Below are 27,687 nucleotides of genomic sequence, written 5' to 3' on the forward strand. Positions count from 1 at the left end.
AACAATTCGCTGAGACCTACAACTGAGACAGAAGACGGAACACGCAGTAGAACGAAAGGAAAGTTAGGTAGCACGCAGTAGACTCGCTCGTTGCTACTGCCGACGAACGGTTCCGTTCTTTTCGGTGTGTTCCGTCTTCTGTCACACACCTCAGTCGGAAGAAAATGCTACCAACTTCGGATGTCCATGCGGCCGTGCACCAATTTCACTTTGGTGTCAGGTATTTTGAAGGCTGTGACCTCTATCAAGCTAGCACGCCGACTGTGTCGGCTCCAGACGGCGATATTAACTTGTTTGCTGTGACACCTTTTGTATAAATGAATCTGATAGGTCCGTATCTAAACCACATATAGCACGCTGCTAGCCAACCATCATCCCCAATGACAACGTTCTCGCTCCGATTTGTTGATAACGGGAGGCTCAGCCTCCCGTTATCATGTAACCGGTATCAGTGTAACATTATGTACGGTATTAGGGCAACAAAATAGGCTCCGCCTCCCGTTTTCAACAAATCAGGGACGAGAACGTTGTCATTCGGGATGATGGTTAGCTAGGAGCATGCTATGTGGTGAAGTTCATTTTAGGAGTGTAGAGCAGAACATTATGTGAACCTCCGCGTTGGCGCCTGATTGGGTGCTACAATTCTTCAGATGACGTAACAATGGATAGAGGTATCTGGATGGCGGTACGTGTACTCACCCATACCCGAAAAAAAAAGTGCTTTTTTGTGTTAACGCTGCACACGTTATGAAGGAGAAGTATTGAACAATAAATTGTAAATAGAATTACGAAGCGTAGAAGAACAATATTACACCTATTACACCCGTAACTAAATACCTGCAGATAGGAGTTCATACCTCCTTTAATCTTTACTGGCAGGGGGTTGCTCGAGATGAAGAATGCAGATGTTGCAGATAGTATTCAAATTGCGTGACTTGGATTTGTACACTAACAATTGTGCGTTGTGTGTCATCATGTGTGCAATACAAATCTAATCTGCATCCGTAAAATTCAGTTAACATGTAAAATATTTATGCTTCGTCTTGCTGTCATTTCTCACTAGCTTGCCAAACTATGAAAACGATGCCTTTTCGCTGCCAGGAGTGTCAACAGAGCATGGTTGTAGCGTACTACATGTGAGAAGTTATAGTAGCTGCAGAGATTTGTTTGGAGCCATTTCTTCTTTACGTTGAGTACAACACCGGCCTCCCATACATTCATTGAACTTTTTTCATCATGGAGATTTAGAGTGTATGCCGTCACTGCCTTTTGTGAGCTTCAGTAAAAACATAAAATACTGTGGCAAAACGGTAGGGTAAATACATACTGAGTATGAGGAATGCACTGTGTGAACAGAGACAACTCCACGTGCAGACTTGCTTCTGTGGTGTATTCAACGTTTGAACGCCTGTGTTAGCACAAAGGCAGTCTGAAGTTAATATGCTCTACTCTTTGTGCTGTGATGCTGCCGCAATTTAATCTATGACAACGAAGCCTGAGCTTGGGCACAGCAACAACAAGGGTGTAACATAAGAACACAACACAAGCTCATTTCATATCATTTGCACACAATGTCCCATTTGCATGAAAGCTGATGTGTCAAGTATCTAAATATGTTTTTTGATGTTTTTAGGAACCAAAGGTGGCAAGTCTTTCGTTGACAGATGCACGGCATATGTTGGTGAAAATGCGCCAGAATGTGTCAAAACAACAGCATTTTTCAACCTTCCTAAAGATGCTGTGATCCATCTTGTATCCTCAGATTATGTGAGTGCCACCTATATACAAGGATTTAGCAAAAGAAGTTTCATAACTTAATTTTTATTTCTTCATGAGAGACGGGATGTCTTTGGTGGTTTGCGATACACACTGCTTGAGCCATATTGGTGACGTGAGCAAGATTGAGATAATGCAGTGCAGTGCACGATTTTCTGTGGGGCATGTGTATAAACAACACATTGTGATTGGTTCTCAAAATCATGAAATACCCAAAATGTAAAGTCTGCTGAAAATCGTCCGCTGGTCATATTTTGAGACAGTTCGCTTGAAGGCTGTTGACACAAAACACTTTTCTTAGAGGCGGTCTGCTACGCTGTATATGCGGCAATCAAAATCAGTGGATTTCAACTTTAAGTGACTCTAATGCTAGCTCTCCATCTAGTTACACCATCCATTTTCTTGCACGCTTGCTCTGGGTAGTGTTGATTTTTGAGTGAACCCAGAAGGGAGATAGTCATTAGAGTAGGAAATTATGCGAGGAACCTCTTTAATAGCTCTGTAGAAAAAGAAATCTTGAAAACTTGGATATTTGCACAAACCCTTCTTATGTTGATGGACACATGGTATGTCTTAAAATTACCTACCACCTTCCACTCCAGCTAGCAATGGAAGAGGAAGATGTCTGGCGTGCAGTTCTTTCTTGGGCCAAACATCATGCGGGTGTCACTCAACCAACTGCACACTGGACTGAAGAAGAACGAGCAAGAATTTGCCAGGTACTTTGCAAATTGCATGATAATTTGTAGCGTAATATATATTATTTAGGTAAATATATATATATATTATATATATATATATATAAATAAAATATATAAATAATATAAATAAAATATACAGGGTGTTTCAAAAAACGTGTCATTCAGACTTTATTAAAAAACGGGGCGACGGAAAAATACGGGGTAAACGGCACTTGTGTGGCCACTGAATTTGCCATCTTGCCAAAATATTTTCATTTGATTTTAATTAAAATAAATTGAATTCCTTTAATTGAACTCCAAAATTTCCCAAGTCAACCTAATGTTTTTTTTACAGAATTATAGAGCCCATAGCGAACTTAGTCAGATCCACCAAGAAATCCTTTCGATATTGCAAATGGAACTCCCCAAAAAAAGTCCCGAAATTGAGGCTTCAAAGTTTCGGGTATTCAACGGCGCACCAAATCAGACGCAAGGATTAGTGGAGAGGAGGACATGCTCCTGCCCCCATGAAAGATAGAAGGTTGAAAAAAAAGAGGCGGAATCACTTTTTGTTTGCCGCTTATCAACGTATGGTGGAATGTCAACCGCCTTGTTATGGGCACGTCTTGTGCTGCACGTCTTGAAGCCACAATTTCGGGACTTTTTTTGGGTAGTTCCATTTGCAATATTGAGCGGATTTCTTGGTGGATCTGACTAAGTTCCCTACGGGCTCTCTAATTCTGTAAAAAAAAACGTTAGGTTGACTTGGGAAATTTTGGAGTTCAATTAAAGAAATTCAATTTATTTTAATTAAAATCAAATGAAAATATTTTGGCAAGATGGCAAATTCAGTTGCCACACAAATGCCGTTTACCCTGTATTTTTCCGTTGCCCCGTTTTTTTATAAAGTCCGAACGACACGTTTTTTGAAACACCCTGTATATTTAGGTAATATATATAGCATAATTTATAGCAATAATTTGATGGCATAATTTGTAGCGTACATTATGCCATATATTCTCAGTCAGTTCAACTCAGTTTGTAGATTAATTTAGAAGACTTAGCAAACATTAAATGAAGTGAATTAAAATGAAGTGACTAGGGGCCAAGCAGGAGTCCAATCAACAACCAACCGACCTTTATTAGGTGATTCTCGTGAATCTTGCATGCCACATATGCGTTCGCTCCAGCTCCTTCGGTAGTAACCGCAGGATGTTTGAACACATACATAACAGTCCTTCCCACCTAGCCGGAGACACCTACACCGTAGAAGTCTGGCTTCCGCCGAGCTCGCCTTGGTCGGCAAACAGGAGACGAAGGGCTGTCACCACAGTCCCTGGACGTTCTGTCGGTCTTGTTCTACCGGTGAAGTCGGTAGCCACGACCAGTCGTCATCCGACCTGTCGCTCTCGGTTCGTTGAGTGCATCGTTTTCGTATCTGGTTGATGTGAGCTCGTTGAAGGTTACCATCCTTACGTCTCAGCTCATAGGTACAAGTACCCTGGGCACGCATTACTATAGCAGGTATCCACTTATTGCCTCCAGTGTAGTCTCGCATGAACACTTCGTCTCCCACTTGAAACTTTGGCGTGCCCTCCTTGCACCGCTGCTCTTTCATGGCATTGGTAACCGGCTGAACCTGATGAAGTAGGTGTCTTCAATCTTCGATTCATGAGGAGTTCCGATGGAGTCTTCCCAGTAGTAGTTGATGGCATCACCCGCAGTGTAAACAGCAATCGTGACAAACGACAATGAAAATTGTCGCGCCGTAGCTGGCGAAGTTGATTCTTCACTGTCTGCACCATTCGTTCGGCCACGCCGATCGACTGCGGATGATATGGTGGAGAAAAGATGTGCTTGATGCCATTCCTTTTCAGGAAGTCTGCATTCTCTGACGAAGTGAATGAAGTACCATTGTCCGATACGACAATATCCGGTAATCCGTGAGTCGAGAAGATCCTTCGCAAGCGTCCGATTAGTTCTGCTGCGCTCATGGATGTGACTCGCACCACCTCCGACCGTCTTGAAAAGGCGTCCACCAAGACCGGGAAGGTCTGGCCCTGGAAGGGTCCCGTATAGTCCATGTGAAGTCCTGACCATGGCTTTTGTGGGGGGTATCCACGGATGGGTCACGTCCTTTGGTGGCATGTTTCGTGTCATCTCACATATTGTACATGTCATATCTGCATACATGTCATCTGACATATTGTACATGTCGTCACTCGATATCTGCGTCAATACCAGGCCACCAAACAAAGCTTCTTGCTAGTGTCTTTGTACGGACGATACCAGCATGTCCTGAATGTAGAGTCGTGAGAATCTCCCGTCGAAGAGCTTGAGGGATGATCACTCTCATGCCCCAAAGTAGGCAACCGCTCTGTATGGATATCTCTGAGCGATGTGTCCAGTATTGCTTGGAATCCTCCTCTTTGAGTGCTGACTTTGGCCAACCGTGTAGAGTCCATTGTCGTACCCGAGACAGCAATGAGTCCTTTTCTGTCTCTGTAGCAATATTCCTTGCATGAATATCCGCTTGTGGCACTTCTTCGATCAGGAAGGCTTCAGGAGGATTAGGATCCTCGTGGTCTTCAGTCTGGGCATGTAGGGGCAGTTGACTCGAGGCATCTGCGGTGCCCGTGTCAGTTCCCTTCCTGTAACAAAGCTCGTAGTTGTATGCTCCCAATGTCAGTGTTCAGCGAAGCATTCACGGTGAAAGAATTTGCTGCATCTGCAGATGTGGGTGAAAAATCCCAAGTAATGGCTTGTGGTCCGTATAGACTACAAATTTCTGTCCGTAGAGGTACTGTCTGAACGTGGTGACACCAAAAATAACTGCCAAAGCTTCCCTGTCAATGTGGGCATAGTTCCGCTCACTCTCGTGCAGTATTCGTGAAGCAAAAGCGATCGGTATCTCCAATCCAGCGTCGTTGACATGTGATACGACAGCGCCTACACAGTATGGGGATGCATCACAAACAAGAACCAAGTCCTTCGTTAAGTCATAGTGGCAGAGGAGAAGTTCCGAACTCAAAGCGTTTTTGATTTTTCGAAAGTTGCTGCGTGCGCCTTTGTCCACTTCCAGTTGGCATTCTTGTCCAGCAGTCGGTGTAAGGGCTCAAGAAGTGTTGCTTTGTTCGCTATAAAACGCTCGTAAAAGTTAACTAGGCCAAGAAATACTTGAAGCTCTTTCTTGTCCATCGGTTCTCTTGCGTCATGAATAGCCTTCACCTTGTTGGTGCATGGACGTATCCCTGCGGTGCTGATATTGAACCCTAAGAAGTTCATGGAAGGTACGGCAAGCAAGCTCTTCTTGCCGTGGAGTCGCAGCCCTGAATGTTGTAAACGTTCCAACACCGCCCGAACTCTCTGGTCATGTTCTTGAACACACAGGCCGGTGATGGTGATGTCATCCAGGTATACCGCAACACCTGGTATGTCTCGCAGTAACGTCTCAATAAAACGTTGAAAAATTCCAGGCGCGGCCGACACACCGAATGGTAAGCGCTTTACTTTGGAAAGGCCCAATAGTGTATTCAGCGTCAAAAGCTTCGACGAGTCTTCATCAACTGGCAACTGCAGGTACGTCTGTGCAAGGTCGAGCTTGCTGAAAACTGCGCCATTTGCCAAGATGGCAAACATCTCTGTCGCCGTTGGTAAGGGGTACTTGTCTGGTTGACTGACTGCGTTCACCGTACACCTGCAGTCTCCACATATCCGCAAAGTACTGTCACGCGTGTGCACGGAAACTATCGGTGTGGCCCACCTCACAAATTCTATAGGCTACACTACTCCTTCAGAGACCATCTTCTGTATGGCAGTGGCCACTTTGTCCCTCATTGCGAACGTAATTGGACGACATTTCTTGAACACTGGCGTTTCCTCCTTTTCGATGTCAACAGAAACTGGTGGTCCTGTAAACTTCCCCAGTGCTTCACCAAACACTGGGTTGCTCAACCATGCCCGTCTGTTGTCAATGACGTCGTGAACTCCCTGGACCTGAATGCCTAAATCCCTGAACCATGAACGCCCCAGCAGACAAGGTCCATCACCAGGTACTACTAGAATCGACTGTCGAGTCTTCACATTCTTGAATTGTACGTCGACGTCGAGTACCCACGTCCGCAGAATCGTCGATGATGGCTGCAGCTTAGGAGGTCGACTCCATAGTCTTCTATGCGTGAACTCACTGAGAATCGAAGGCCCAGCTCCCGAATCCACCTCCATGGTTACTGAAGCTCCGTCAAGTTCAACGTCGACCTTAATCGGTTCCTAGTTTCTGGTAGACTGTAGCGGATCTAAGTGATACATAATGTCCCTTTCAGGCATCACGTCCTGCAGATGATGCACCAGTCCTTGTGGTGAAGCTCTCATAGCAGCCATGCATTTCTTGAAACATACTTGCTCCAAGTGGCCTTTCTACTTGCAGAAGTTGCAGGTTGCATCTTTGAAACGACAGCTCTGTCCTCCGTGGCACTCTCCACAGCAAATGCAGGTGTTCCCTGTCCTGTTCGGAAATTGCAATCTGGACTTTTGTTGATTACTTCTTTAGTTTTCGGATGATTCGAAGTGTAGTTGATGTTTTTTTTTTTTATATTCATTTATTCACATTGAGCACAATACAATGTGGGTCGGCTCTGTCAGTCTTTCTCTGTCTCGGCTCTGTCATGTCTCTCGTAGATTCCTTGATCTCGGAAACGTTCTTGTTAGCCGCCTCTGCAGCTAGGGCTAACTCCAAAGCAGACTTGAGTGTCAAACAAAGATCTGCGAATAAACGTTTCTGGATCGTTTGACCCCTGATGCCGCAGACCAGACGATCTCGAAGCATATTATCGAAATCGGTGAAATTACAGAACTCACCGAGTCTTCGTATTTCGGCCATGTCTTTCGTTATGCTCTCCCCTTCGTGCCAATCTCTCTTGTGAAAATGAAATCGTCGAAGAATCTCCGAGGGTTGCGGGCCGAAATGTTCTGTAAGTGACTTGTGCACCTCGCTGCATGAGCATTCCGACAATTTCCGTGGAAGCAGCAGAGATCGAGCCAGTGTGTAAGTCCCAGGTCCACAAAGGGTTAAAAAGACTGACCTCCTACGACTTTCCTCCATGATTCCATTTAATTCAAAGTAGAAATTCGTGCATTCCAAATAGCAGCCCCAGGCGTCTGGCGTGTTCGGATCGAACGGCTCGACGTGTCCCAGGTACATTGCCGTTTCCGAATGCCTTGCGACGTGGACTCTCCGGCTGCATCAGTGGCCATCGTCGATTGTGTAAGTAACTCCGTATCCGTTGTCGCCAATTGAAGTGACCAGGGGTCCAGCAGTCCAACCAACAACCAACCGACCTTTATTAGGTTCCGAACAAAAAGTGATTCTCGTGAATCTTGCACGCCACACGTGCGCTCGCTCCAGCTGCTGCGGTAGTAACTGCTGAATGTTTGAACACATACATTACAAAAAATTGAGAATGTGTGAGAGAGCAGGGAACACAGTCTTACACTAAAGTAAAACTGAAGACTAATTTCTAATTCTTCACAAACGTAGTCTTCTTACCCATCTGGCAGAGACCTCGTACATGTCAAGATGCACTGAACTTTGCTTCTGAAAATGCCTGTCACCTGAGCGATGGTTCAGATAGCGATTCGGCATTGTGCTATGACCTCATCGTGCACACAGCGGACATTTTCTTGTGTGGTCACTTAGACAGGCCTTCCAGGACTCGGTTTGTCTTGGAGGCTGTCCAGTCCTTGCTGGAATTCTGTGGCCTACTATTTCATTGTGCTAGAGAACGGGGTACCCATCCACGTCGCCTCCGCATCCCGGTGGATTCCTGCTGGCGCTAGGCCCTTCCGATACAAATACAGTCAAAGTCCTTTACAACGAAGTCCAAGAGGCCGCGGAATATATTCGTTGTAAAGGTGAGTTCGTTAAAAAAGACCGTGGAGCGATATTGCAGTTCAAACTGACCGCACGCACGTGTAAAAATGTCTGCCGCTCCAGCGGCGACCAAAGTCCGAACGCAGAGTCGTAGGCCCTATTTTGGCATCAGTTTCCGCTATGACAACGTATTTCTCAGAACGAGTTTGAATACGAACCACGCGGAGGTTACCCTTCGCGGAGCCGATGACCGGTGTCGTATTAGCGTAGACTCAGGAAGAAACCTATCACGCATCGTGCGAAAACGACCAAAGTCAAGTCCGACCACAGAGTCGTAGGCCCCTTTAAGTTTTGCATCAGTTTCCACTATGACAACAAATTTCTGGGAACGAGTTTGAATACGAACCGCGCGGAGGTTTGTTTACGGCACGCTTCGTGGAGCCGATGACCGGTGTCGCCACCGTCGCGGGCAATGCCGTTCTTATTTCTGAATGCACAGCACCGTAGAGCCCGGTTATGAACTCATACGGCTCATGGCATATGCAAGATTATTTACTCATTAATTTCTTAAGACTAAAAAAACTTCGTTACCCTTTTTTGAACAAGTGTGTTCAAAGCACCACACTTTCAGTTTACCAACCTGTCAGTCACAATACCAAAAAAAGACAGCAGTCCCTTTCTTTTGTGCATTCAGCCCCTAGTGAGTCAGTGGCCACAGGGTCTCTGGAGGGACATGACCTCCGTGTCCTCCGACAGCGTTGCCTCCGATTAGAGTCACTAGATAGGGGCTATTTCGTGACTCTACCTCCGATAATGCGATCACAAAACCCGCGGAAACCGGAAACGACGGGCGCGCAACTCAGGTGGCGAGGGGGTAAACGACGCTGCGCGGCCCATTGCCACGTGTCAGGAGCATTTTCTTTTGAAACTTCGTTGTATGGGTCGTGCGCTTCGGCAGTCGGACCGCAGAATTACTTCGTTATTTCGGTAGTTTCGTTGTAAAGAATTTCGTTATAAAGGTTCTAATTATACATTGCGCCCTATGGAGCGCTGACCGGACCGTAAAAAACGTTAGTTAAAACGGTCTTTTCGTTAAAAAGGCATTCGTTGTAAAGGACTTTGACTGTATTCAATAACTGCATATACGTACGCCTTCACTTACTACATAATTCAACTGCGTGGGTCGCCAGCTGCCGGCGGCTACCACAGGAAAACGGTTTAGCACATATCGGCCGTTCCTGGCGGCGCCAAGTTTGAAGAGTGCCCGTATTCTATGATAATATTTGGTGTTCGTACACACACTGCTTCTGTGTGAGGACCAGGTTGTATGTATGAGACACCCTTCTCGGTAAACTTGTTGTGAAATTAAAAACTGTCTAGCAATGTGTCATTCATGTGATTGCGATATCATAATGTGTAGGCTGAAGGCCCCTCATAAGCTCTTGCAAAGTTTATTCATTGTTCTCTTAGAAAGCATTAGTTCAAGATTTTTAGGATTGTATAACGTGGTGACCACACGTTTTCTAGTATCTTTATCGTGTCATTTCTGCACTGTAGCATTGCTCACTTGAAATTTGGTGGAGGAGTAAAAAAAAGTAAAATATAACGCCATTAAAAAAAGGATAACCTTAATACATTGAACATATATGCATTAGTCAATGGATTTGATTGCAGCACTGTGAAAGTGAAATATGAAAGCAAAACAAAGTGCAAGCCAACTTGTTATCCTTTGTGCCCTTTGCTTTTCCTTGAAGGTTCACCATTATGTACAGTGCTGGACAAAAGTTTACAGAACACACTCCGGCACATTCCTTCCTCAGAGGGACACGCTTGCAGCGAATGCTGTCATACGGACTTGCAAACAGGTGATCTAGGCATATGTCTGTAAGTCCGTACGGCCACATTCATTGTTACCATATGTCACTCTGAGCAAGGAATGCTCTGGAGCGTGTTCTGTAAACTTTTGTCCAGTACTGTACCACTCTCTGGAATCCAATTACTGGTGTGCACTACTGTGGTGTAAAAAGTTTGTATAGTATGTGCAAACTTAGCATTCATGTTTTTCAACCTTTCAGCAACTACTTGGAGTGATCAACTACGTTCGTCTTCTGCTTATCGATAGTCAAGTATTTGCAGAAGAGGTAGAACCAACTGGTGCTGTTCCAATGGAGCTCACTCTAGAAAGGTGCAGTATCTTGTAGTGACATTTTTTATGTGAATGTCAGATAGCAGCAAAGTTTAGACAAGAGTTATTGGAAACAACAGTGAGGAGGAAACAGGAAGAGGCGGGTCACAATTTCCTCCCCGCTGCTTGTTGCATTAACTTCGCAGACAACTGACCACGGCCGACAATTTGTGCTTCTGGAGATTAAGGTTTCAGTTTTTTTCCAGCTAGTATTACCATTATGGTAGGGAATGTACATTGCGATGGAATGGGGGAACTCCGATATGCGATTTCGGTTTCTGACACACAAAAAAAAAGTGTCACTGGCTTGGCAAATTTCGGAATTCAATTCAGAAAATTCAATTTCTCACGCCCAAAATCAAAGTAATCGTATATCATGGCAAAAGTTTGCCAAAGACAAACACTGTTCATCCCATAATTTCCACATGAGTAGATTTTAAATATATTTTTGTGATAAGTTAGTGAGACACCCTGTACAAGTAGCTGACCAATTTTCCGGACTTGACTGTGTCCGGAAAAAAGTCTGACTAATACAATAGTCCGAAAAACCCAACAATCACTAAATTCAACATCATTTCACCACAGCTGCACCAAATAAGTCTATAATTGTGCCCTGTTGCATCTGGTGCCTGCGTATCATGATATCAGCTTGCTTTTGCACGAGTGTCTTAGGTTCGTCGCACAGTCAGTCATGTCTCGATTATCCGGACACCTCGGAAGTTGTCCCTTTTTTACTCCGCAAGCGTTTTGATCTGGAAAATTGAGCATTCATGCTTCGATCTGTCCAGGAAAACAGTCTCAAAATTGCAAATCCCAATCATATGGCAAAAGTCACTGTTCTCCGTGGGAGTCCGAAGTATGTCAGAATAATCGGCGTCCGAAAAATCAGTCAGCTACTATATACGGTTGCGCCCCGCTTATCCATAACACAGTTAACTAAAAAACTTATCTGTATTACTGTCTCTGCATTACTGAAAATGAACGAACAAACGAACTTGCTACCATTTTCCATGAGGGAGAGTGGAGCACTGCAAAGAGCCAGGCTGGCCCGAAAAACCCGAGCCCGGCCCGCCGGCCGAAGTCGGGCCCCAAAGCTGTTATGACTGCAGGCTTGGGTTTAGTCCGAGCGCTCTCGGGCCTCAGTTGGGCCAAGCTTTTGTGAGCCATTCTTTCGCATTATTTAACCCTTAACACTTGTTTTGAAAACAAAGCAGCCATGTACCTGCGTGCTCCGTCCGTCTTTCTGCTAAAACGCGTCGAGCTAGGCGTCGAGTCATTCCTGACTTCGCCACGTTGTGGATCTCGCTCTTGCTGCGGCATGCACCGTGGACAGGCGCGCTAGACTCGACGCCCACATGTTGCTACAAGTGCAAAGCGCATCAAAAGCTGCGCTTGCGTGTTCCAGCTATGTGTGGTTTACGCTGTTGCTGTATACGGTGTCCACCACATTGCAGCTGCGAGTCAGGCCTCGGCTGGGCTTTCGGGAGCCAGGTGAGGCTTGGGTTGGGTAAGCCTCCGTGATGTCGAGTACGGGCCGGGCAAGCCTCTGTGGCTTTGGGTACGGGCCGGGTTGGGCCGGTAAATTCAGGCCTGTGCAGTGCTCGGAGGGAGAGTGCAACAAAAACACGCACTGCACGAGGGAGACGAAGACAAGCACTCCGAATCAGCCGAATCAGCGTTCCGAATCAGTACCATTATTGAGTTCTATTGCTACCATTCGTTTTTTTAATTTAGTTTTCCAGAATTTGCTTTCCGTATCCGGACTTGAAGCACTGGCAACGGTTTTCCAGAACCAGTGACTATCTAATCTGCCTATCCGGAAACATGCCAGGGTACCTCACCGTTGGTATTTGGAGGCATGTGGATAGTCCCAGAGTAATGTCCCCTCTCTTGGAAGCTTGGAAAGTTTGAGCCCAAATGCATACAAAAAAATATTCTATTCCTTGCAGAAGTGGTCCGAAATATTAGATGCGAAAATGCATTGGTTCGATGGAGATTTGGATTTCAGTGCCTCAATTTTCAGTGTCCGAAAAATTGGTCAGAGACTCATGGTTCCCACTGATCCCTTGAAATCCTTGATTTTGCATCTTTTCCTTATCCTTGAGGAGCTCGAGTGTAAGCTCTGCTTATCCAGGATCAGAAGCATAATTTTAGAACAATTTGCACTCATTGCGATAGCATTTAGTAGTGGAAGCCAGAAGTGCGAGAATGCAAGAAATACACAATGCCCTTGGTTGTACAGTCGTACCCGTATATATATCGAACTCGAAGGGGACGGCAAAATAGTTCGATATACAGTATCGACAATTTGATGTATCAGATGTGCGTAGTATTAGCAGTGACTGAAGCACCCGCACGCAACAGTAATCCCCCTGCATTCATGACAGATGACGAAAGTAGCGAAAATACGGTACACACTTTATTCCACTGCAAAAAAATCTGTGAGCTTAGCTTGTGCCTTGTTGCGGGCCATGAAGTTGAGCAAAGTGATGAAGTTTCAATCTTATCCAGATGATCTACGTTTGTAAGGCCGGAGCCTACGCAGTGGCGATGAATAACTTGAAACACTGATCAGTTCAGTGGCTGTCAGCAGCGGTTGCGATTCCTCATCGTAGTCTGTGCTGTCCCCTTAGTCGACACCAGCTGTGTCCACCACAATGTCTGCATCAGTCTGTCCACATCGGCATTTGGGGGAACAATGCCTGCAAACACCGACAGTTCATGAAGCACGCCGCATCCAAACATCTCGCATCGTCATCATCCTCCATTACAAAACATGCATTCTCAGCAGCCGCGACTAACCCGGCTCTCCTGAAGCAGTTGAGGATGGTCTTTTATTTTACATCAGCCCAAGCCTGGCGATCATTTGCATAGCACTGAGCAGGTCTACTTTCAGTTCCATGCCCACTCGAAGGTTCAAGAGGTTCACGTTTCTGACCCCCTCGTCCGTGTTTTCGCTCTTTCCCCCCTCCCTCCCTCCTCCCCGAAGGTGCGAGATCGCTGGCTATGAATGTTTGGGAGAAGCCGCCTTTTCAGGGGCTTGACATTCAACATGTCGGGTGTTCCGAGGTACGGAGGCTGGATAAAACTGGATTTCTGTGATATACTTTTACGTATAATTTTCAAGGGGATATTTTGATTGTTCGATATAGGCAATAATTTGAAATATACAGGTTCAAAGTATGCAGGTTCAACTGTATGCCTTCCTTACTATCCTATGCTCTTTAACATTCAGGAGCCCTTTTGTACATTTGCAAATGGATCACTACTGCGCAGTCCCAGTGTATCCTGTCGTGCGATACTTGTAGTTTATAAATATTCTTATAAAATATTAAAGTCCTGGCCATAAACCATATTTTACACCAGGCAAAATGATGGCTGACCCTTAAAAGGTCCTTGAAGGACCCTCGAATTTTTGTTCCAAGATGAGTAGGAACCATGTGATTATTGTTATTGCCACGAACATTTTAAGCAGTTTTCCTCAAGCATATTCGGTTTCTTCATGGTGGTGACACAGCCTTCTGACAGTCTGTTGTTTTCAAAATATTTTAGATATCGATATGCAGCATTGCCAAGCAAATTCACTCACTTGGAAGAACGACACCTCCAACCAAGGACATCTCTGCGACTCTTCCAAGGTTCTCAGCTCTTAATTGGCCACAAACTCAGACTGCAGCAAGTAGTGAATGCATGGTACGGGAGTCCCAAACAAGTATGGAGGCTGCTTTACAGAGCATCCAACCATGGGTACTCCGCTGAATCATTTCATCATCACTGTGATGGGCACAGTCCTACTTTTGTGTTTGTACTGGTGAGTATACGTTTTGACACTCGCAAAAAATATTTCCGTTACAGACAGCGAAATAAAGTGCTGTACAGCTCCTCCTGTTATTCATGGTGATGTCTTCATGTTACTGTTCCCACAAGAATCCTGTCACCATAATTAAGGCCCCTGGTTTTCAGCTGCGGCAAATTCAAAATTCTGCGGCACCAACTTGTAAATTCCGTGATTTTCCGTGGCAAGGAGCCAACGGCTGCTTGAAACGGGAAACACTTTATTTTCTTGGATAATGTGGGAACAAAAAATATTTTATAAACCTACAGATTCAAGGCACTGTAGCGGCTCATCCTTACATGATATCTTGTGTTCTCCTCTGACAGTGAATGCCATCTGTCGCAATTACAATCATTTTATACCTGCTGAAAGATCTTTCAGTATCCACTGAGTTTATAGGAATTGACAAATACTTTGTCGCAATAGACGCTAAATTTGGAGCAAGCATCCTCATTCTTGAAAGAATGGATGTTCTGAGGCTGGAACAACATAGAAGGGACAAATACATACAAAGCCTCAATTTGCCTAAGAAATTAACGATGAAAGATGAATGATGTGATGATGATGAATGATGTGATGATGGCGTGTTAGCTTAGCTCAATTGGTAGAGCCCTGGACCGGCAATCCAGAAGATGTGGGTTCGATCCCTACAGCTGGATAACCTTTTCAGTGACTTTCATCTTTCATCTTTCACCCTCATTCTGTTCCACAACCCAATTGTATTTACTCGCATAATTTGGGCACTTTCTCTCCCCAAAAAAGTCGGAAAAGTTGGGGGTGCACAAATTGCGCGGTAACGTTTGTTACGATATTCAAACAACGCAAAATTTCAAAATTTTAGTATGTCGGTCATATAGGCTCTCGGTAGAACCGATATTGGCATTATCACTGCATTGCACGAGCACAAAAGTACCCAAATACTGTGCAACCGCAGACAGTCGGGAGGCAAAATGCTGACCCACTACCTACTATATACAGGTGAAATACGTCGCGATGCTGCAGGAAGACGCCACTAGTCGAACTTGACAACCGAAAGCACGCCATGTTCGCCAACTTTGTCATGTTGTTGTGTAAGGTTTGTTATAGCATGTTTGTCCAGCATTTCTTTCTGCATTTTGTAGTTTGAGTGACAGTATCGTCCATCGCGTCAGTAGACCATCACTGGAAAGTGTGTGCAAATCGAACAAAAGCACCGCAGCAATAACTTCGGTAGCACGGTGGGTGTCGCGAAAAGCAATCGCCACAGTCGCTGAGACGCGTGTGCCAGATATCAGCGCGCGAAAATGCGGGTGCGCAAATTATGCGATGGCGCAAAATATGCGAGCAAATACTACGTCGAGGGGTCACGTGTACCTTGCAGCAGTTGGGAGCGTGCGCAGCACGCGCTTTTATCAACTCTATTTTGCGCGTGCGTGCAATACTTCTCCTGAGACTCTGCACGTCGTAGTGACCGTACACATCGTGCCAATCGTGTCCTTCGACCCTGCAAAACGCCGCGAAATTTCGAGCAAAATAAGGGATTCCACAGAATTCTGTGCCAAACGAAGGATTTCGCGGAATCGTGGAAAACATGGCAGAGCCCTGCACGGGCCCGGGTCGGGCTTGTTATTGGCTGCGTGCTCCGGGCCAGGCCGAGCCCGGGCCAACAAGATATGCTGGCACCGCGGCCCAGGCCAACAACCATGTTTTCGAGAGTCAGGCTCGGCCGGGTCACGCAGCTAATTCCACACAATGGAGGACTATTAGTTCACATTATCACGCGCTTGCATCATTCCTGTGCATATATTTGCAAAGGACACTGCATTATGTGTATGATTCGACCGTCTAAAACATTCTCAAAGCCACTTCACATTGCTCCTCACTCCTCACGTCTTTCACAATCACGTTGGCAAAGCTTGGTGAGAGGGGTAGGGACTGGGAGAAGGAGTTTGTCGACAGCATCCTCTACATCCGCAAAAACTTGACAGTGTAACGATAACGCCCATTTTGTAGGTCCTAAAACGAAACCGGATTTTTGCCCCCATTTTCAAAAAACATAAAAGGGTCTGCGTATATTGAACATGATTTAGCTTCCACCACAAACATGTCTGCAACAATGTGACGTAATGCGATTGATGTGACAAAGGTCCTGGTTCCGTTACCTCCAATCAAACATCTCCAAGTCCTGAACGATTCTGTGCTTTTTTTTACAGACACCTATTTGGTGGATTTACGGTGCCAATGAATATGATTTCTAGAGTCCCTGTGTCCATTGTTTTTTTTTTTTATAGTGACAGCTATTAGTGCCTCATTTCCCGAGATGGTGATGTTGGCAGAAGGAAATGCGAACACATTATTAGTGACGAGGACGAGGACAGTGTTAGCATGACGCTTGAGTAAAAAAAACACCCTTAGTGATTTTGCTTGCAAAAAAAATTAAGGGTGTAGTTACATTACAACAGTAGTACACAGGAAAAAAAGTTAGGGAGTCGTTGCCAAACATTTGAGGGGGTGTTGGGGGGGTGTTCTGGATAAACTGGTCGTCAGCACAGTTGCAGCCTCAGTTGATTGCCAACGAGCTCTGAACATTCGTGTGAGGCCTAACGTCCAGTTAAATTCCGGATAAATATCGAAATTTTGTTTGGTGTTGAGATGAACACCGCTGTTCACCGTGCCTACTGCACACGCAACCAAAACCTGCATCTCGAATGCGCTTTTTCAGTTTTGATTTGTGGTAGTGACCTCGAACCTAGTAATCAGCGATATATAATCAAATCATGGACGCGTGAGATGAGAGCGATAATGGAGGAATGGAATGTGACAATATTTCAACATGGTTTCTCCAGCCGATAATGCTCCAGAATCATTTGAAACTGCACTGACTGTTGTTACAGAGGGTAGTAAGGGTCGATTCACACGATGCAACTTTTTGCTGCAACTCGGTTCCTGCAACAGTTGCACGCAACCGAAGTTGCATCAAATAGGTTCCTTTCGCACGGCAAGCAACTCGAAATTTTGGGGTGGTCACCGAGATCACCAAATGGTGCGAAGAAACATCGTTGTCATCATTCTTGTTCAATCGCACTGCGACTTCCACCCGTTGCGACTTCAATCAGCTGCGCCTTTCACAATTTCCACTGGTTCCACAATTCCAGGTTCTTGCTTCCCAGTGTTTTTTTTTTGTTTTTTTTAAACTCTTAAGTGTTTTCTTTTTAGCACATTGCCTAAACTACAATTGAGTATTCCCAGATACTAGGATTCTAAATGCTATTTATTGAGGATTAGGTCTCACTTGAATTGCTTGAGATTCCCTGCTTTACTGGCTACACCCACTCCACAGTTTCTGTCTACAACTTGTAGCCTCATATTGGCCAGTATTCTAGCAATATGGAGTCCTAAATTACTACTCTTAAGCCATCTCTCGGATTGTAGCTGTTTCAACATGTGCTCATGCGTTGTTATAAGGAATAACCTGAAGGGTGCAGAGAAGCTTGCAGTGCTGCCATTCATCACTGATTTATTCTCCCATATTTGTGTGACAGGGAGCACAAGGACAGCTGTGTGGCGGCTTCAGTGACGTTCCTTGGGGAAAGACAGGTGGCCGAGGACGGTATATTGCTTCAGAAAAGGCGTTTCTGTTTACGCTCATCAACAATGCTGATGTACCACCCACAAAGTTTGACATCGTTAAGAAAATGTTCGCCATATCCCATCATCCGGAGTAAGTACAAGCATTCTAACAATTTCGCATGCATCTTATCGTGGGTGTTTAGACCCTTGTGTTTTCAGGTTTTATGTTTTTTCTAGAGGTATGCGAATATTGAAATTTAAGATATCACGTCATAGGATAAAGGCTTCTAAGAGTAACAATTAAGCTAAAAAAACTAGCATTGTCACAGTTGTGGGCTGCTGATCCTTAGAAAAATTCCCCAAGACAAGCACTTGTGAAGGGCTAATAAGGAATATGTATTAGTGTATTGGCTTAACAGAACGCATACATGCTTCTCTGCACACGTGCAGTAAAATTATGTTTAATATGAAACAATGTGTTGTTCTCATGAGGCAAACTGAAAACCATAAAAACAACTTCGACTTCGAAAATCCTTCATGGACACTGAAAACCTGCATTGGCATTATCAGTAGTGGGGGAAGAGAAAGACAGAATGGAAGTAATGTAGAGCTGGGGGAATAGCAAAATTTCCAATGCGAATCGAATATGAATATTTCAGACACACTGCGAATACATTTCGAATATTTTTTTGCAGTTGTGAATTGAATCGAATAGGTGTTGATGGCACTTTGAGTAATTTCGAATAGCTAATTCTTGTCACAGTATGTCCATCAGCAAACAACTACTGTTCATCCATGGACTTTTCTGTCAGAATATAAACAAAAAATTAAAAAATATGCTCCTCTACTTCAGGCTTTGACATGTGCGTTATCTTGCCAGGATAAATTACGTTGGCAGTGGGTGTCTGAAGATCCAATGCATTCTGCAGCAGTGTGTATCCTCTAGTTCCGAAACTACATCAGCTTAAAAACTATACTGGTATTAATAAGGCCCTCGGTTTTCCGCAATTCCGCAAAATTTCACGGAATACTACTTCATTTGGCATGGAATTTTCCAGAATCTCTTATTTTGCTCGAAATTTCGCTGCATCTTGCACGGAATTTCGCAGAAGTTCGATTGGGTCCAAGGACGCGATTGGGGCGAAATGGACGGTTACTACGACGTGCAGCATCTCAGGAGAAGTATTGCACGCTCACGCAAAAGAGCGTCAGATAAATGCGTGTGCTCCGCACGCTCCTAACTGCTCCAAGGTACACGTGACCATTCCACATACCGTATTTACTCACATATTTTACGCCATCGCATAATTTGTGCACCTCTAGTTTAGCACTAAAAATGACAAGAAAACAAAAAAATTGCGTAATTTGTGCACCCCAATTTTAGCGCACAGATATTTGGCGCGTGCGTCTCAGCGACTGTGGCGATTAATTTTCGCAACGCCGTAAGCACTACCAAAGTTATTGCGGTGCTTTTGTTTGATTTGCACTCACTTGCGGGTGATGGTCCACTGACGCCCCCGGCAAAATTATGGAGTGGGACCACTTCAATGTGGTTTATTGGACAGGTCCCACTTTGAATGTGGGACCATTTAGTGACTGGGACCAGTTGAAAGTGGAACCAGTTTCACGATGGTCCCACTTGAAGTGGAGCCAGTGGAGCTGATCCAGTCGTCCGGGATACAGTGCTTTGAATCTGTAAGTCTATAAAATATTTTTTTTTGTTCCCACATTATCCAAGAAAATAAAGTGTGTCCCGTTTCAAGCATCTGTTGACTCCTTGCCGCGGAAAGTTGCGGAATTTACAAGTTGATGCTGCGGAAACTTGAATTTGCCACAGCAGAAACCGAGGGCCTTAGGTATGAATATTTCCCTCTATTACTAAATACAGCTGTAGAAGCTGCAAATATGTTTATTGGGAGCTGTAGTGTACATTATACATTAGGGACTACAATATAGTGTCGTGGGAAATACGTAAAAAGGCGTCCAGGGAACGGGTGGTCTTTGTTGATCTTCATCCTTCAGAAAAGTGGATAGCGTCGACGCACTACTGCCGAAGAACTTTGGCAACATTGGGCTTTTTGCGTCCGCAGTCAATAGCCTTCAGCACTGCTATCTTCTTATCCAGGGTAAATTGCTCTTGCTTTTCAGTCACGGATTCTCCGCATGTCGTCGATGGGCCTAGATGAGTGTAACTACTTCAAAAGCTCTGTGCGTCGCTTTGTAGCAGTTGTACTATTTATGTTCGTCGCTGTTACCAGAACATACAAATTCAAGTGCACAACCCACAATGGCTCGGTAATAAGCTGGTATGATATTCGAAAAAGTTTTTGAATATCATGAAATATCGGAAGTATTTGAAAAATTGGGTTTTATTTCAGGAGTCTTAAAACAGGCGATGTCTGGCGATGTGGAGCAGATTTTAGGGTGAAAAATAAAAAAAGAGAGCTTCTTGCAATTTAGATGAACACAAGATGTAGAACAGCCGTGCTTAATGTACAGTGCTTAGCGTTCTCCATTGCCCATATTGGGGACTTAATTGACACTCTGCCAAGTTAGTTTTCGGGGTTTTTCGGGTTCTACCCGAAGTGACGATGATGCAAAATGGGGGTAAAAATGGGTTTTACCAGGTTTGGTACTAATACACAAGGCCTAATATACTATGTTTCCTATTATACTTTTTCAAGTGTGTGTCCTGCAGCATTTTTGCAAGGATCAGCAGACACAACTGTGACCAAGCTGGTTCCGTGGGCTTAATTGTTGTAAGCTAATTCTATTAAAAGCCTTTATCCTGTGATGTGATATTCGAGATTCGACACTATATTCGAAGGGCAATCCTGCACAAATTAATATTCGATTTCGATTCGAAAATGTCTATATTCGCACACCTCTAGTTACTGTATTACAGAGGGAGAGGGAGAAAGAAATACGACAACAAACGGTGCATTATAATATCGTAACATTCGTGGAGATATGACACTCACATCTCATCATGTTCCCCATTGTAACATCTTTCGTTTTGTCTGCCTTTAGTCATAATTTATATTTTTTGAAGAAGGCAACATCTCCTTGATCGTAGAGGAACGAAGACACGAACAGAGAACCGGACCATTCATGTCTTCTTCACTCTGCGATCCTCAAGCTCAAGGAGATGTTTGCTTTTTCACCGTCACACCAGCTCGCTTGCCTTCTTGTGTTATGTTCATCATTATATTATTGATTGGTTTCTATGAATGTGGTAGGTTTAAAGCAGTCACAAGTACGTAGCCTGCCTCGTCTTTGGATTCACTTTCATCAGATTGTTCTTCCTCCTATTTATTTTGAGAGCTTTTGTACAGTTCAAAATCCTATTCAGCTTCAGTGTCGCTATCACCGGCAAGAATGCGTGCAAGAATCTATTCTGTGAGGCGATGACCAGTTGATGCTGGCAAAATGAAACGAAAATGAAATGAAAAAATACAAAATGTCACGATAGTTTAATAAGTAAGAACCCTTGAGGACAGGGAGTGACGCTCATTAACCGGCAAGGTTACAGTCGCTACATTTGAATACAGTCGCCGACCGATTTTTCGGACTTAAAGAAGTCACAAAATCGGTCCGAAATATCGAGCAGTCCAAATTTTTAGCAAAAGGCTTAAATCTGCAATGTTTGAAAAAAATAAATAAAAGTAACATACAGTATTTGAGTACTCACACTAGATTGAAATTATTGTTGACACGAGTTTGCTTCGCCGTACGGACACAGGATAACGCATTGCGGCAAATTTCTGCTAGCGTAGCCTTGTCGTGATACACTTCCATGAGTAGTAACGGACGTAAGGATCGACCTGTTGACGTGGGCGCAATGGCAACCTTTCTGTCGCTGCCGCTGTCATCTGAACCTTCCGGAGGCAGATCAAGAACCTGCCCATGATGTCGTCATCAGTTCTGCTTCTGCGTCTGCGTACATATAAAATGTTACACTATCGGGGACTTCCACGCCCGAGCTTCGGAGCTCTTCAGTGAGGGCCGAGCGGACTGCACCATCATTGTCGTCAATAAATTCGTCACTGGTACTCCCTCCTGTCGTGCTTTTCTTCACAAATTCAGCGTGACAGAAATTACTTTCTGCAGTCGTAGTCTTGACGGCTTCCCACAGGTTTTGGAGCGCTTCTGAAATGGGGAGGCAATGCACGCGCTACTAAGCTCTGACTTTGCTCATGCACGTGGGTTATACACAGTTATCGGTCGGCGCGCTTTCCTTTGCTTTCGTGCGCTTTCCTTTGCACTATAGTGCATCTGTTTTGCCTCTTGGAAGACAAAAAAGTGAAAAAAAATAGGCTTGCTCAGAGCGAAATGAGTACGAAAAACCGGGCAGTCCATCTAAAACACGGTTAGCAATATTGGAAGCAGAAATACATTGGCTCTATGGGGCGTTTGACGGTGGCAAGAGTTGGTCGGCGACTGTATTGCAGTACAGCATATCACACCCTGCACAGCATCGGACCAGAATGAAAATATTTCGATGTCACGCTCACCACAACATAGCACTGGGCATGGGCAGATCCATGCCCCCCCCAGACATATCGGCACGCCCAGTCACTTTCGCAGCGCACATTTTCCCGACAAATTCATGCAACAGCGAAAAAGTTGCAAAAATGATGCAATGGCTATGACGTATACTCGCAGACTCGCCGCTCTTTATGATTTCTATGGCCGACACATGCTTCATCACCATGTTTGTTTATTAGACTCGAGCAAGTCGAGAGGGCCGTCTCCTGGTGGGCAAAAATGCTACTGCGTGGCTCGATCGTGACGTCATCCCCGTGGCAGTGACTCCTGTTCTAAAATCTGAGGATTCAACTCTAAAGGTGCTCGAGACTCTACTCGCAGCATCTCTCCTCTCTCTGCGGGCCGTCAGGTTGAGGGCGTATGATGACTCTCATACGTCACGACTCCGACTCGCAGGTTGCACAATTTGAATAATTGAACACAGCAAGGAATGAAGACTCGTCACTGCGAGAAGGAATCACGCACGCCTCCTCTCACCACGTGACAACTTGTCCCAAAACGACTCAGCGATTCTCCGGGTCCTCTGTCACAAAGCTTGCTTGCCTCCTTCGAACTCCACACCATTTTGACTGTCATTGTCTCTCTAATCCACGCTGGCTTTAGAGGCGTACCACGGAGCCTCGTGTGAAATGAAAACATATTCCCATCAGTGTAATACTAAAAGATGAACATATTTTGCCAGTGTAAGTTATATGATGCTTCTCACACAATGTGATAGCTTATTCTTCCGAAGTACAAGTGCGTCACATTGGCTGAGTGAGTCCAACGCCAGTGTCGTTATCACATCCTTGGGAGTGGTCAGCAGTACCACTCACATTTTACTTGCAGACCTTCACTTGCACCACTTCATTTGCAGATCTGTGTGACCTACTGTGAGGATTTCGGACAACACTAATTACTGAAGCGGAAAGGGGTTGCAAAACAACATACAGACACAACAATCATTTTTTTCTACAAACTGTCTGGCTGTTGATCATAGGCGTAGCCATTGTTACGGTCGTGTACGTTGATGTTTGCAATGATGTGTGACCAGAACCTGCCCAGAATCCATTGCGTTTGCCTGGTACGCTATCATCTGTGGGCCAGCTCTGTGGCCGTATCCATTCACGCTGTATGCATTGTCCATTGTAAATCACTCGTGTTGGTACATCATGAACGAGCTAAAAAGCTGGGCTTCCTGTTGCTGTTTACAAATGGGGAATCATAAGGCAGCTTCTAATAAAAATTGCATTGAAAATATATTTCATGTGTATGGCTTGATTTGTCATGTTCTTACTTTGTAATACTATAATCATAACGATATGCCTCAATTAACTGTGTAGGCATACCCCACTTACAGATCAAATGATTTTTTATTAGTGACTCTGTGACGTTAGTACTCTTTATTTTGATTACAGGTATGGTCCAATCTTTGGTGCTGGTGCAGACCTGAGCATCGCCAACCACTGCAATGCAAACATGGAGAGCTATTCAAACTTGCCTCACTCCTATGATGGTGAAGGGGCATCATGTACACTTTTAATGGGAGACTACAACTTCTCTGTCTTGGACTATGAGGTCTTCACTACTCTGGGAAAATAATACTGTGCCACTTCTACTTTTGTGACAATTTCACCTGCGTGATACTCGAGAGGATGAATTCAGACATCTTCGAGCTGCAAAATAGTCTATGCAGCTTTTCCATACTTGCTGTGAGAAGCATTGCTTCCTTTGAAAGCCATCTTTCCGTTTTGATTTTCTGAACCGTGCATGCGCTTGTCAACTGCTACATGTGAGTACTAGGATCCCTCAGTATCTGACAAACTAAAAGGTAAAGACACGCAAGGCCAGGGTGTAGATTATGATTTTCAAGCATGCTTACTCCTAAGAGGTGTACCTGCTGGTAGCATTTGTTCATTCTATCACACCAACCAGCACCAACATCACAGATTATTGGTATCACCATGGCTGCAGCTGTCTTTCATCTACAATGATATATCTTTTTTTTATATATATCCCCATTGCTTTGGGTGGGAGGGTACATCACGACGGTTTGCAATGATGTTCGCTTAAGCGTTCTTGATACAGGAATTGCCAGCATAATGTAATGATGGGACATTTCACTTTTGTGTCTTACTCATGTCAGTAAGAAGGAGCTGAAGGGTGATTCATACCAGTGCCTCAACTGATTAGTAGCATGCCACAGGTAGGTCGTGTCTGTTTGGTAGAGGGAGTACCTAATAGCATAAAATTTATTTGTCAGCTCCAAAAACTATGTAATTGAGAGGCTGGAGAATAAAAGCGAAAAGTACTGTGCATTGGTCGGAGTGCTTCCCAGCAGGACAATGTGAGCTCTGCAAGATGCGCGTGAGATAAACTACTGTAAATGCAAACAAGCTGCATGGTGTATAAACCCCATAATGAGAAAAGCATGGGTTTGGAGGACAAATAAACTGGACAATACTAACACAGCAACACAGCTAGGTCACTGAGAAAAGCAAGGAAGTTATGAAAAATGGAAGGCATGGAATGGAGTAGCAAGCCATACCGTCTGGCTGACCACTCTAAACCCATAATAAGGAAGGAAGGAAGGAAGAAAAAAATTTAGGTGGTTTTCTATTTTTCATAATGAGTTGTAGGGAGCAACCTGCACATAAAGAGTTGTAAATATGGAGAAATGCCTTGCATTCTTGGAGCTACTGGGATATTCTGATGCCTCATGCACAGGCCCTAATCATATGTCATTTGTCTTGTGCTACCTGTTTCACTTCACTTGGAGTGGATATTTTCGTGTGATTGACACTTTTTTTTTTTTTTCACATGAAAGGAACAGAAAATACTCTAAAGCATCACATGATCACAACTGCTGCTGCAGTACAGATCTTTTTGATGCCTAAGGCTGCATGACTAACTGTACCACCTTAACATTTTCATTTAATGTTATCATGTGCCAAGAAATCAGAAATGGTATGCAGCAAAGTAACAGACATTTCATCTTGATGTGCATCGGTGTAGCCAGCTAATGAAGAAATACTCAAATTCTGCATGCATTGTTTACTGTTTTCTGCTGTGATATTGATAGACTGGCACACTGAAGGCAAACAGCAGTGACAACGATATTCTAATCGTTGCGTCCTTAAATTCAAAACAGAAAAGACATATAGAGCGTTATTGTTTCATTACAGGTTCATTACCTACCACTTTAACCAGTAATGACCAGCGTATGAACAGCTAAGAAAAAGGAACAAAATGGAAACTACATAAAATGGTTTCATGCACTTGTTGGACCTGGAAAGCAATAACACTGAAAAGAGAATGACATGACTATATTAAGGAGCTTGTTTCTTGTTTGCACAGTTGTCCAAAGATTTTTTTAACCTGGCCTTCAGAGTAGCTATACATGCTCTAAAATTTGTTTATGGCCCGAAAGTTGTTTATGACACCTTTAGTCCTGTAGCATCAGCTACCACTGCATTAGCACACAGAACATGATCTTGTTTTGACATTGTGTACCGAATGACAGTGGGTGATGACACTTGTTAATCAGTGTCTGTGCTGTAAACAATCTGTTGATGAAATATCTTGAACTTTCAATGGACTTTTATATCACTGTTACATAGATTACGTGGATTCGTCAACACGTTGAAAGTCCAGTTTCCCTGTTTATCCGGGGTATCTTGCGTGAAATGTAACCCTTTTTGCTTTGCCACAAAGGAACCCTGCTGTTGTTGATTACATATGCAAAATGCAGCCTGCACTTTTGATTTATGCCTCGCAGGTACACATTTTAGCACTGTCACTTTTGCATTGTACAGCATGTGTCCGAGCCTGTGTCCCAGCCCTGTGCAGCTTATTGTGTGGAAGTGTAGATATCCATAAATATTCGTGGGAGTTAAATCCTCATGCAATATGTCTGGCACTGTTTTGGCAGCTAACCCACACAGAGCAGAGTCTTGTGTACGTAAAGTACAATGCTGTATAAGTAGTACTTTTCATGAGGAACTAATTTTCGCAGAATTTGTGAGCACTGTTTCCTTCGCGAATTTAAAATTCAACTAAATATTCCAACCAGTGACAGCGGTTTATTGCAATATTACACTGCATTGCCTCATAAAGTGTTCAGTTCTTCTCCATTGCAAGTGGAGACAGTAGTCCAGCCATCATGAATCTCGCACTGGTGTCCACGTCCCGTGATTCCAGTTCTTTGTGCGCCTGGATCATCCAGCCAGCATGTATGGGTTTAAGCACGCTGCCACACAGATGGGCCTTTGTAAAAGTTACAGAATCACTATCGTGTGCCAATCGTACCTGCTCCACGTACCAAATTCCAGCCGAGTAAGCGCCCCTTAATCACAGCTCATCGAGTCAGAGTGACTCTAAAGGAAGACAAATGGAACGGGTTACTGCCCAGTTGTGATACCTTTTGTTCACTTCTTCCCGAAAGTTCAAGGTTTTGAGCTCCTAAGACGCCTGCTGCAGGGTCGAAAAACTTCAGCACCGCGAATTTAAGGTTCCGCGAATTATTGCCTTCTCCTGGCTATTCACAAATTTGCGAATTATTGAGCCCGCGAATTTAAACACTTATACAGTATTTGTTAGTGCATGACACCAGAAAACTGGCTGGAAATGATGGGACTCTTAATTTCTACAAAGCATTAATGGATATGTCACATTGCATGGATATGTCGTATGTGCAATTTTGTTAGTTTTAACCTATTTTGACGTGTGTGAATTTAGTACACTTGCCTTCAACCAGACCTGTGGAATATAATTGATGTGGTTTTAGATTTTAAGCCAAGTACAGTTCCTATGTGTGTCTGGTGCGGTTATCTTGGCACGGCCTCACACTCTTAACCATAGGTGGATTTGCTATGTAGTCCACCGTTTGGCAATGGTAACTTAAAAAAATTATGCCAATCGCATTCTGTTAAGGTTTTACAAGTAACATTTCGTTAAACTGTCTACAAATGGTACATTCAAACGAACTGAGTAATGCTCTAATTTGAAATATGATTTAGTGGTTATATGACAGATTTTTTTCTAAACGATTCAGTTTCCTATTTGTGAGGCACATCATCCATTCTTGTGAAACTCTTTGAAGGCAGCTAGAGGATTGGCCAATCCTGTACCAGCATATTGAGAAGTGCGGAGGATTAAGGATTATCCTGGCATGTCGGGAATTCTGGTGACTGATTTGTGACCACAACTGCCAAACAACACTGCATTCAATGGGAACAACGGCAATGCATTTGTGTCCCTGATATTG

The 27,687-nt window shown here is 44.1% G+C and overlaps 1 protein-coding gene across 1 annotated transcript in view; it reads left to right on the forward strand.

Annotated features, from left to right (window-relative positions):
• LOC135377597 (uncharacterized) overlaps window positions 1-24,039 on the forward strand; it is a 113,542-nt gene extending 89,503 nt beyond the window's left edge. Inside the window, exons 5-10 of the mRNA XM_064610131.1 lie at window positions 1,634-1,767; window positions 2,379-2,495; window positions 10,401-10,510; window positions 14,063-14,321; window positions 17,867-18,045; window positions 23,840-24,039. Coding sequence (XP_064466201.1) covers window positions 1,634-1,767; window positions 2,379-2,495; window positions 10,401-10,510; window positions 14,063-14,321; window positions 17,867-18,045; window positions 23,840-24,023 — 983 coding nt within the window. The 3' untranslated portion in view covers window positions 24,024-24,039. The remainder of the gene's footprint in view (window positions 1-1,633; window positions 1,768-2,378; window positions 2,496-10,400; window positions 10,511-14,062; window positions 14,322-17,866; window positions 18,046-23,839) is intronic.
• The last annotated feature ends 3,648 nt before the right edge of the window (window positions 24,040-27,687 follow it).

The sequence above is a fragment of the Ornithodoros turicata genome, chromosome 1, assembly GCF_037126465.1.
Source record: "Ornithodoros turicata isolate Travis chromosome 1, ASM3712646v1, whole genome shotgun sequence".
Taxonomy (NCBI): Eukaryota; Metazoa; Arthropoda; class Arachnida; order Ixodida; family Argasidae; genus Ornithodoros; species Ornithodoros turicata.